Genomic DNA, 12,857 nt, shown 5'->3' on the forward strand with positions numbered 1-12,857 from the left:
GAGGAAAGTTGAGCCAACTTGGAAGCCACAAGGCACTGGGGCAGATGTGACAGTCTTGAACATGCAGTAATTACTGTTGTTGACTTCTAAACAATGTAAACTCAGGGCGAAGTCTCCTGGAAGGCAGCATTTTAAATGGAAACATTTGGTGCTGGAAGTGACAACAATAGTTATATTAAAACAGAATCTCAACATCAAGTTTTGACCCTGGAAAGGATCTTGATTTCTGGAAAGAGAGACATTTAATAAAAGCCATGTTTTTCACAGATGAGGGAAACTGAGGCTCCAAAAGGGGAAGAAATGGGGCCATTGGAGCACAGCTTAGTTGCTCAGGGCACACCTTCTGGAGCCAGGCGACTTGGCTTTTACCATCATTTACCAACTGGGTGACCTGAGCAAGTCTCTTAACCTCTTTGAAGCCTCAGCTCCCTCACCCATAAAATGGGGACAGTAAGACCTTCCTCTCAGGAGACTGCGAGTGTGAAATGAGATGGTACCCATTGCCTGGCACATGGTAGATGCTCAATAAAATTATTTCTTAATTATATAGGCAATGCAGTGGCTGTAGAAAAGCTGGAAAATACGCTTTTTTAAAACAAATATTTAAACAAATTTTCTTTAAATTATGTAAGTGAGCTTACGTCATACTCATATGTGTTTATACATCTATTAGTATTTTCTTTTTACATCTGAATTTACAAGGGTAGCTCCATTTCACAGTTAGCATCAAGATTGGAGATTTAGCACAGCAGCTTAAATAGCCACCATCTAGTAGGCTGTCCTTCTAAATTCTGCGTCTTCAAAAGCCTAGGGAGTCAGGGGTGTGAATGAACACAGAAGAACCCTGTCACCCGTGTCTTATGACTTTTTTATTTATCTCTGCATTCTCAGCTGCTGCTGCCAAGACTGAACCTTTAGAAATATCCCAGGCATTTTGAATGAACTCGGGTTATAAACAGTTCTCATCCAGTTCAGACTGGCAGAAGCCCTGTATATTGAATGCTGCCTTTAAGTGAAATGGAAACAGATCCTCCAGTTTATTTTTATATAGCTCCTCTGTGAGTGTAACAAGCTAATAACTAATTGAGAAACGATTTCAATCTGTAACTAGGGACTGGGGCAGTATTCACTCATTATCTTGGTAGTTGGTCCAGAACGCGAGGCAGACAGGGGTCCAGTCAAGAAACCCCGATGACGAAGCCAACTTTATCAAACCTTAAAAGAAGGAGATGGGAAGTAACATTCCAAGAGTTTCAACTACAGGGTTCTTTCTAATAGGAAGCCCACTGGTGTACTGAAAAGAAAATTTGAATTTTTCAAGCCCTGACGTTGGTGAGAAACTTACTGACCCCCAAACAAAACTACTTTTTAGAAAGGATCACTCATATCATCTAGTCATTTTTACCCTCTAAATGTCTCCTAAACCCATCCACTTCTGTCCAGTTCCACTGCTACCAGGTCATCCGATCCATCTCCCACCTGCAGCCATGCTCATCTTTCTATAAAGCCCATCTGATGATGCCACTGCCCTGCTAAAGCCCTTTAAAGGCTCCCTGCTGCCCTCAGGATCAAGCCCAAAGTCCCCCGAGGCCACTGCTCCCTCCCAGCTCCCCGGTGCCTCACACCCTGCTCTCATCGCTCAGGCCTTCTTTCAGTCCCCCTTCCAGGCTCAGGGTCTTTGCCTCCATCCTTCCCTCATCCAAAAGCCCTCCCTGCCATTCACATCTAGTTAATTTCTAGGGGAACCTATTCAAATCCCCTGCTAAAGTCTCTCGAGGCAGCCTGAACTTCTTCGGAGCACTCGTCACAGTCTGTAATCATGGATTCACGTGATTACTGGAATAGTGTCCGGCTTCCCCACTAGGCTTGAGTTTCGAGTAGAACAACGTGTTGGCTTATGTTCTCCACTGAACCTCCAGCATCTGGCAGGTCCAGTCCTGCGCCCACAGCAGGTGCTCGATCAATCTTGGCTGAACCAATGAATGAAACCCTACTCTAGCTTCCTTTGGAAGCCCCCAGGCCTTTCTCTCTCAGACTCCAGACTGTCAAAAGGACACACATCTTTTCCAGCAATATAAAGGATTCTCCAGGTCAGTGGGGATGCCCAGACTTTAGTATCGGAGAGGCAAGTATTTGCATCCAGTCTCTAGCACTTACTACCAGCATGCCCTTGGCCTAGTCGCTAACCCTCTCAAAGCTTGTTCCCTCACCTATAAAACTGGGTTCCTTGCGGATCTTATTGCACAGGGTAATCTTGATATTTAAATACATTAACTGAGATCACATACACAAATCCGCCAGAAGAGCGCCTGGCACACAGCAGATGCAACAGGTGCTTAATAAATGGCGGTCCTTGTCAGGGTTCAAACCGCTGTTTGCCTCGTTTCCTAGGCAAAATATAACAAAATATAACTTGGGGTCTGACGCCTTCCTTCTTGCCTTCCTTTGCCAGCACCTATTGTGTTTGTTGACTCAAAGACCGAAAATGACGAACGTGCCAGACACAGCCATGCTCTCTTGGAGCTAATATATGTTTGAATTGAAAGATAAGTGTTTTCAATATGCAAACAATATCTTCAAGAGTTACATGAATCGGGTTAAACCCTCTCACAGCCATTGCTGGGAAACGATCCTAAGACACTGATCTTAGATACAAACAAATATTTAGGAATATGGACATTTATTTGGTGCATGATATCGAAACACTTCTCTTTGGCTGATGTGAGAAAACATTTAATGTCTACTCATTCTGACCGCAATTCCCAGGCTGATAGGAAAGACATGAACGTCACCTCACCATTTCCTCACAGGTAGACCGCTCCATTTCCGCTGCCTGTTGCAACTTTAATATAGCTAGCAACAATAACAACAACAATGAAGAAAATACTAATAATCATTATAAGTACTATTTATTGAGTTCTTACAATATGTCAGGTGTTGTACAAGGTCATATATCCCTACGTTGTCTCTAACCTTCAAAACGACTCTCTGAAGGTATTATTATCTCCAATTTTCAGATGAGGACACTGAGGCTCTGAAAGGTAAGTGACTTTTCTAAGATGCAAATGTGGGATTTGACACCTCATTTGCCTGTCCCTATTCTACTGCTCTTCAGGAAATCATCTCAAAGTTTGAATTAAAAGAGTAACGTTTTCAATATGTAAAAATATCTCCAATAGCTGCACAAATGAAATTAAATTCTCTTAGGAATGAAGGCAGCCATGGCAGCAATATTTATAATGGTGAAACTTAGAAAGAAGTGTCCAATAAGAAAAAAATTATGTCGCTAATCATGTAAAATAAGTTTATAATATACGGGGATATGTTTACCATGTAAAGCTAGGTGAAAAAAACCAAGGATACATGAAAATAACTGCTATGAAGTATGATCTCTCCAATGTAAACTTAGAGATCCATTTTCAAAAAGATTGACATGAAAGATGACAACTGGAAGTTCAAGGGACCCAGAATAGCCAAAACAGTCTTGAAAAAAGAGAACAAAGTTGGAGGACTCACACTTTCCCATTTAAAAACTTACTAAAAGCAATGGTAATTGAGACTGGGTGGTACTGGCATAAGGATAAATATATAAATCAATGGAACAGACCTGAAAATCCAGAAGTGAACACTTACTTATTAAATTTATGTATTTATTACATTTATGGTCAACTGATTTTCACCAAGGGGGCCAAGACCATTCAATGGGGGAAAGAATAGTCTCTTCAACGTATGCTGCAGGACAACTGGATATCCACAGGCAAAAGAATAAAGGTGGACCCTTAACTTACACCACATACAAAGAGTAACTCAGAATGGGTCAAGGACCTAAATAAAATCCCTAACACCATAAAGCTCTTGAAAAAAAGTGAGTGGAAAAAAGTGGTTTAGACATGGTCCATGGTCCAATAGATCAGACAATGATTTCTTAGATATGACACCAAAAGCACAAGGAAAAAATGAAAAAATAAAGTGGACATCAACAAAATTTAAAACTTTCATGCTTCAAAATACACCACTTTCAATAAAGTTAACAGACAACCCATGCAACTGCAAAACATATCTCTGATTAGAGACTTGTGTCTAAAATACATTTTAAAAAATCCTTACTACTCAATAAAAGACAGACAATCCAATTTAAAAAGGCAGAGGAGGGCTTCCCTGGTGGCGCAGTGGTTGAGAGTCCGCCTGCCGATGCAGGGGACGCGGGTTCGTGCTCCGGTCCGGGAATATCCCACATGCCGCAGAGCGGCTGGGTCCGTGAGCCATGGCCGCTGAGCCTGCGCGTCCGGAGCCTGTGCTCTGCAACGGGAGAGGCCACAACAGTGAGGGGCCCGCGTACCACAAAAAAAAAAAAAAAAAAAAAAAAAGGCAGAGGATCTGAATAGACATTTCTCCAAAGAAGCTATACAAACGGCCAATAAGCACCTGATAAGATACTCAACATCATTAGGCATTAGGGAAACATAAATCAAACCACACTGAGATACCACTTAACATCCACAAAGATGGCTATAGTCCAACAGACAGATAATAAGTGCTGGTGAGGATGTGTAAGAATTGGAACCCTCATCCACTGCTGGTGGGAATGTAAAATGGCGCAACCACTCTGAAAACAGTGTGGCAGTTCCTCAACCAACTGAACGTAGAGTTACCATATAACCCAGGAATTCCGCTCCTTACTATATATACCCAAGAGAAATGAAAACATGTGTCCACACAAAATATTGCACATGAATGTTCATAGTGGCATTATTCATAATAGCCAAAATGTGACAACTCAGACGTCCATCAACCGATGAATAGATGCATAGACGTGATACATCCATACAATGGAATATTATCTGGCCATGAGTTGTATCCCCCTCAAATCCATATGTTGAAGCCTTAAATCCACACATGTGACTGTACTGGAGATGGGGCCTTTAAGGAGGTGATTAAAGTTAAATGAGGTCATAAGAGTAGAGCCCTGATTTGATAGAACGGGTACCCTTATAAGAAGAGGAGGAGATACAAGAACACTCCCTCCACTATGTGGGGACACAGCTAGAAGGCAGCTTCTGCAAACCAGGAGGAGAGCTCTCACCAGACCCAACCATGCTGGCACCTTGATCTTGGAAATCCAGACTCCAGACTGTGGGGGAAAAAAATGTCTGTTGTTTAAGTCACCCAGTCTACGGTATTTTGTTATGGCAGCCGAGTAATACAAGTCATAAAAAGAAATGATGTATTAATATGTGCTACAACATGGATGAAGCTTGAAAACACTGTGCAAAGTGAAGATGCCAGTCACAAAGGCAAATCTATAGAGATTGAAAGTCCATTAGTGGTTGTCTGGGAATGGAAAGAATGGGAGTCTTGCGGGCTTATAGCTAACGGGAGTAGGGTTTCTTCTGGGGGTGATGAAGATGTGCTAAAATTGATTGTAGTAATGGTGGCAAATTCTTGGACTATACTAAAAGTCACTGAATTGTATGATATATGAATTATATCTAAATAAAGATTTTTTTTTGTTTTTTTTTGCAGTACGCGGGCCTCTCACTGTTGTGGTCTCTCCCGTTGCGGAGCACAGGCTCCGGACACGCAGACCCAGCGGCCATGGCCGACGGGCCCAACCGCTCCGCGGCATGTGGGATCCTCCCAGACCAGGGCACGAACCCATGTCCCCTGCATCGGCAGGCGGACTCTCAACCACCACGCCACCAGGGAAGCCCAAAATAAAGTTATTTTTAAAAAAGAAAGATGACATTTTTATAGCAGTTATCTCTGGATGGTGAGACTTAGAATTATCTACTTTTTTGTTCAATTTTCCACAAAGGGCAAGTATTACTTTTCTGATCAGTTAAGAAGAAAGTTATTTTTAAAAATTCTGTTAAAACAAGTGACAGCAGTAATCTCCTTTTCTACAAAGCTGACAAAGCTCACATCTCCTCAAGAGTCGAATACACACTAATGACAACTCCTCCGGGCCTGGCTTCTCAGTGTTTAATGTTCTCTCATGTACATTATCTCATGTGAGATTCACAACCTCTTTGTGCTGTAAACAAGGCAAATACCTATTTTCTTCCTGAACGTATTTATATCCTGCTTCCTCCCTAAAAGGATTTCAGATAATTTACAAAAAATATATAGTTAATAAAAATAGAAAAAAGAAAACCAAGTCTGAAGAGAAATGGAGAATTTAGATATGCTAACCAAGAAGAGTCAGTAAGTTGCTATAAATGAGGTTTAAATTGAACTCTGAGCTTCCTGGCAGACTAGGCAAAAAGGAGAAGTTAGGGAAGAAGCAAACCATTTCCCCAAGGGGAGCTACATTTTTTCCTGGCACCGTTTGCTGGAAACATTTCTCATATGGGGATTTATTTTTGTAAAAAGATCTAATGGACCATGATCCAGGAATTCTACTCCTAGGTGTACACTCAAGAGATACTCTTAGATATCTACCAGGAATGCTCATAGCAGTTTTATTCATAATAACTAAAAACTGTAAACAACTCAAATATCCATCAAGAGTAGAGTGATAAACAACTGTAGTATATTCATACAAAGGAATACTATACCACCAGTGGAAAAGAACAAATTACTGATATAACCAAGATGGCTGAATCACATAACATGTGGAGTGAGCAAGCCAGATATAAAAGACTTTTATTTAAATGATGATCAAAAAACAGGTAAAACTAGTCGAGGATGATAGAAACCAAAACAGTGATTACCTGGGGGGCAGGGGGTGAGAGGTCAGGAAGATGAGGTAGGCGGGGTGGATTGATTGGGATGGGGCATGGCGGAGCCTTCAGGAATAATGGAATCTTGACCTATCTTGACCTAAAGCTGGTTGGTACATGGGGAAGATGTCTATTCAGATCCTCTGTCCATTTTTAAATGTTTGGGGGTTTTTTTGATGTTGAGTTGTATGAGTTCTTTGCATACTTTGGATATTAACCCCTTATCAGATATATCATTTGCAAATATCTTCTCCAATTCAGTAGGCAGCCTTTTCGTTTTGTTGATAGTTTCCTTCTCTGTGCAAAAGCTTTTTAGTTTGATGTGGTCCCATTTGTTTATTTTTGCTTTTATTTCCCTTGCCTGAAGAGACATATCCAAAAAAAATCGCTAAGACTGATGTCAAAGAACGTACTGCCTATGTTTTCTTCTAGGAGTTTTATGGTTCCAGGTCTTACATTTAAAAGAATAAAACTGGACTACTTTCTCACACCATATAGAAAAGTAAATTCAAAATGGATTAAAGACTTAAATATAAGAACTGAGATTATTTCATTTTTAAAAATGCATGTGGCAACCCACTAATTGTTTTCACCATCCACAGTGGGAAAAACACTGCTCTAACATGATTCATAAATTGTATGATTTACAATAGTAATTGATCATTATTGAACCCCTACTGTCTGTGAGTATTGGACTAAACGTGTTACATGCACTGTCTCATATGGGTTTCTCTAGGATCCAGTGAGGGGAATACTTTTATAATTTCTATTGTACAGATGAAGAAACGGAAGGTCAGAGAGGTTAAGTAACTGTCTCAAGGTCACACAGCCAGTGAGAATTTATAGGTGAGCATTAGCTCAAGTCTATTTAACTCAAATAACCTTGCCTCTCAGTTGGGCTTTTAGGAGGGTGTTAATTTCATTTTAAAGTTAGAAGATGGAAGATCAGGAAGGTTAAGTGCTTTGCTCAAAGATACACAGCTAGGAAGCTTCCAATTGGGGTTTGAATATAAATCTTGGGAATCCAGGCCCAGTACTCTTGCTGCCGCTATTAGCGGCTCACTTGGACAGCTTCAAAGGTCACTCTGAAACCTCTTAAATGACAAGTCTTCAGATGCCACGAAAAGCAAATGAGGGCAACTCCAAGACACATGGTGAAAATAGAACACATACAACAGACTCAGTCTCCTCTACCTCCCTCCTGCTCATGGGATAAAATAAAGCACTTTTTAAAAAGTCTTTCTATACACCAAAGTATTATCAGTGACAGCATGGTGGATACCCTCTTTTGATCTCTTGATACTTTTCTGTATTTTGCAAAATGAGAATGTATTTACTTTGATAAAGGGACGGTTTTTAAGTTATTCTAAAAGGAATCAGTCTGTCCTTCTTAACATCTAGCCTCCATAGCTCTATACCTCTTAAAATTTTCCATGTCCTGGACTAATGAGAGACAAATCTGAAAATTGGCAAGAGACTTTAGCTGCTCAGATCCTAAATTTAGATCCTCACGGTGAATACCATGCATCAACAGGGTTGGACTGGCACTTATAGAGAGAAGGCGGGACAATTAGATGGGTGGGACCATTGCCCTTTAAACCAGGTTAACAGGCGTAAAGGAACATGTGCTTCACGCTCTCAGCAATTTAATCAGAGGTTGGGTCCTGATGGATTTCACATGAAACAAAACACCAACAGATTTCTCTGGAGCTTAACTCCATAAATAACATCTGTGCATTGCGGCATCGGAAGTGGGGAAGAGGAAGGACTCCCAAGCTGCCCAGTCTGCTACTTCCTTGCTGGGTGGCCCTGGGTATATTGTTCAACCTCTCTGTGCCTCAGTTTCTTCATCTATAAAATGGAGACCATACAGTGCCTACTTCAAAGGGCTGCTGAGAAGACCAAGTTCCTACTAAAGATGTGCTTGGAACATTGCTTGCTTCATAGTAAGCACACAGGAATGTGAACAGTCCTTTTTATTATTTTAGAAAAGATGGATAATATATTTCCTTTTATTTATTTGGTTAGTTGCTTGGAAACAGTTCTGTTTACCTTAGATTGACTTTGTCCATAGGGTGTTTACCAAGCTGGATGATTTGGGAAGGGTATTGTGTAACACAGATTCAGTCATTTAATCAACAAATGTTTCTTGAACATCTACCACATACATGCCAGGCACTGTGCTAGGAGTTGGGATAGAGCGGTGAACGACACAGAAAGGAAAAATCATCCAAGCTGCCACAGGAAGCTTCCATATTCTAGTGCAGTCACACAAACAATAAACAAAATAAATCATTAAAATACTGGGCAATTCAAAAGAATTAAAAACTTAAATAATTATTAATCGGTGACTAAATACAATTAAATACATCACATAGTCAAAGACAATTTGTTAAGGAACTAACATAGCAATTACAACATAACAGATCTTCTACATGTAGCCACCGGAACAAACAGAGGACACGGGGCACCCAGCCATCCTGGAGCTGGCATTGTCCCAGATCCTCTATTGCAGCCAGGGTTGAAGGGCAATCACACATTTCTTTATTTCTCCAAAGCTGCAAAGAAGAATTGGCACCGACACCAAGTTCTTAATCCGTGCCCATGCATGTTGTAATAAAAGTTTGGAAGCAGTCAGTTCTTTTTTTTTTTTTTAAAGATATTATATTCTTATTATGTAACTGCTACACTTCCACTTTTTTTAAAAAATTAATTAATTTATTTATTTTTGGCTGTGTTGGGTCTTCGTTTCTGTGTGAGGGCTTTCTCCAGTTGCAGCGAGCGTGGGTCACTCTTCATCGCGGTGCACGGGCCTCTCACTGTCGTGGCCTCTCTTGCTGCGGAGCACAGGCTCCAGACGCGCAGGCTCAGTAGCTGTGGCTCACGGGCTTAGTTGCTCCGCGGCATGTGGGATCTTCCCAGACCAGGGCTCGAACCCGTGTTCCCTGCATTGGCAGGCAGATTCTTAACCACTGCGCCACCAGGGAAGCCCAGTCAGTTCTTTTTAAATCACCCTGTAGATAACATGCTAGTTGGGGACAAGCAGGGCAGAGGGATGGGGGTCGGGGGGTCAGGGAGGGCACACTGAGAAGATGACATTAAGCAGAGCCTGATGGAGGTAAGGGAGCGATCCATGAGGTAATTTGGGGTCTGTGCCTTCATTGTTTTTCCTCCTAATTTTTTTTATTGTGGTAAAATACACAACACATAAAATTTACCATCTTAACCATTTTAAAGTGCACAATTCAGCGGTATTAAGTACATTCATATTGTGCAACCATCACCACCATCCATCTCTAGAACTCTTTTCATCTCGCAAAACAGAAACTCTGTACCCATTAAACAAGAACTCCCCATTCTCCCCTCCTCCCAGCCCGTGGCAACCACCATATTCTAAGTATCTCATTTAAGTGGAATCATACAGTATTTGCCTTTTTGTGACTGGCTTATTTCACTCAGCATAATGTCCTCAAGGTTCATCCACATTATGGCATGTGTCAGAACTTCCTTCTTAAGGCTGAATAATATTCTATTGTATGGACATACCACATATTTCTTATCTATTCATCCACTGATAGACACTTGGGTTACTTCTACCTTTTGGCTACCATGAATAATGCTACCATTAACATATGTATACAAACATCTCATTGAGTCTCTGCTCTCTTTCTTGTATTTACCCCAAAGTGGGATTGCTGGATCATATGGTAATTCCAATAAAAATTTATTAAGGAACCGCTTTATCTGCATCATTTTACATTCCCACTAACAATGCATAATGGGTCCAATTCTTCCACATCCTCACCAATACTTGTTATTTTCTATTTTTTGATAGTATCCATCTTTATGGATGTGAGGTAGTCTGTGCCTTCATTTTTATTTTATGTAACAGATTTATGAAAATATAAATCACATACCATACAATTCACTCATTTAAAGTATGCAATTCAATGGTTTTTAGTATATTCACAGACAGGTTCAACCGTCACCACGATCAATTTTACAACATCTTCATTATCGCCCAAAGAATCCCCATACCTTTTAGCTATCACCACCATTCCCTCAGCCTCCTGGCCCTAGGCAAGCACTAATCTACTTTCTATCTCTATAGACTTTCCTATTGGGGACACTTCACATAAATGGAATCATACAATATGTGGTCTTTTGTGTCTGTCTTCTTGCACTTAGCAAGCTTTCAAGTTTTTCAGTTTTCAAGGTTCGTCCACGTTCGAGCATGTATCAGTCCTTCATTGCTTTTTATGGTGTGGCCTTCGTTTCTGCATTGAACTTCTGTTGCACTTTTGAGAGCATGGATTCCAGACCTCTCCCACAGCCTACCCATTCATGGACTGGTGGAAAGGAAGGGTGTGAGAACAGCAAGGCAGTATGATGTTGTGGAAAGTTGTAAATGTCCTCAGCTCTGCTCTTTAGCAGCTGTTGACCAAAACCAAGTGACCTAACCTCTGAGACAGTTTCCTCCCCTGAAAGATAGGGGTGGTAATAGTCTATGCTCATTCCATTTGTTGTGAAGATTAAAGATATAATAATATATTTAAGGTACGTGGTAGGCACTCATGAGGCTTTCATAAGGACCGTGGATCTGCAGACACCCAGGTGTGGCAGCTAAGGATAGAGGTAACGCTGTCCTGCAGGCTGCACACCATGGCAGGAGAGATTTCCCATCACCCTTCCTCTGTAAGCTCCATTTTCATTCAGAAAGTCACCCCTGGGTGTGACAGACCCAGGTGTGGTGATAGGAAAGCCCTCAATCTAGGAAATACGCTTCCCACTCCTCAAATATATGACCAAAGAGAAACTGCCTTTAAACATCCCTACTCTTCCCCCCAAAATTCTCCTAAAGTGCCAAATACCCAGGCTACCCTTCCCTCTTCTCCCCTCCCCAGTTACTCTCTGGCTCTCACTCTCTCACCCCACTCTCTCCAGCAAAGCACAGAATGTTCCCCATCTATTGTTTTTGCCTTCGATCTTGAGACCAAACTCCCAAATCCAACAACCACCACCAAGACAAGAGCAATAGTTTTCCAAGGTTTGGATTTGCCCAACAATAGGCCTCTTTGCCCAGGAGGCAGGAGATTCTACAGCAAACACCTATCAGATTTCCTGTTTTATAGATTTCCTGGCTCACTTCTTCCACTTTTCAAAGAAGAGAGCAAGGCCCATCTAGCTGGTAAATTGCAGAGTTGGGCCAGGAACTCAGATCCCCTGAATTTTAATCCAGATGATATTGCATTAGTGAGAAGAACCCTTGCAAAGGAAGATTTTGAATCCAAAGCTATTACTGGAATCTTGCAGCTAATCCATAGTATCAGGATTTTGCTGATGTGGTTACACCAAATCCACTACTAAGAATAAACACATGTAATCCCTTTCTCTGGCCTCTGGCCTGACACATCCTTGTAAATTTCCCCCAGGGGATTCTAACCTGCATCCAGGAGTGAGAACCACTGCTGCAGGTAAATTACCTGGCGTACATTTTGTTTTTGTTTTTCTTGACAGTTTAAAAAATATTACTAAAATCAGTCACCAGTATTGATCATTCACTTTGTGCCAAGGATCTATTTAATAGGATACATGGTATTTAATATTATTTAATCCTCACAGGAGCCCTCTGGGATGGGCCCTAACTGTCCCCACCACTGCACCACCAGGGAAGCCCCCCATATTCTTAATAACAATGTATATTAGCCATATGTTGAGCATTCACAATACTAATAATAGTTATTTAGTGATCACTTTGTTTTTTCAGCCAGACACTATTCCGGTTCATTTAATCCTTACAAAAACCCTATGGGGTGGTTACTAACATGACTGTTTCCATTTTATTGCCAAGCAAACTGAGTCACAGAGAGATTAAGCAACCACCACAAGGTCATACAGCTGATAAACGGGAAACTTAATCCAATCCGGTGCCGTGAGCCTTCCAGACATTTGTGGATTTACCTAAATCCTACAAAAGCATTCTGCTTTCTATAATGGCAAAGAAGGATGCCAAACAGTCAGATGATGGAATGAAACTAATGGTTGGAAGCATCTATTTACATAATCTTAAATTGGGGATTTGAACTTTGGGGGCAGACCAGTTCATAAAGGAAATCGTTTTTTATTTTACTTTTC

The 12,857-nt window shown here is 41.1% G+C and overlaps 2 protein-coding genes across 2 annotated transcripts in view; one reads left to right on the forward strand and one right to left on the reverse strand.

The window, feature by feature from the left end:
- The window catches only part of GPRC5B (G protein-coupled receptor class C group 5 member B), a 42,488-nt gene extending 30,911 nt beyond the window's left edge, over window positions 1–11,577 (forward strand). Inside the window, exon 4 of the mRNA XM_089896082.1 lies at window positions 5,524–11,577. Within this exon, the coding sequence (XP_089752208.1) occupies window positions 5,524–5,718 (195 nt within the window). The 3' untranslated portion in view covers window positions 5,719–11,577. The remainder of the gene's footprint in view (window positions 1–5,523) is intronic.
- IQCK (IQ motif containing K) overlaps window positions 1–12,857 on the reverse strand; it is a 128,927-nt gene that overhangs the window by 12,150 nt on the left and 103,920 nt on the right. The gene's annotated exons all lie outside the window — the stretch shown is intronic.

Source organism: Delphinapterus leucas, chromosome 15 (genome assembly GCF_059928025.1).
Source record: "Delphinapterus leucas isolate spDelLeu-1000000601 "Yukka" chromosome 15, BTC_Dleu_Yukka2, whole genome shotgun sequence".
In the NCBI taxonomy this organism is placed as follows: Eukaryota; Metazoa; Chordata; class Mammalia; order Artiodactyla; family Monodontidae; genus Delphinapterus; species Delphinapterus leucas.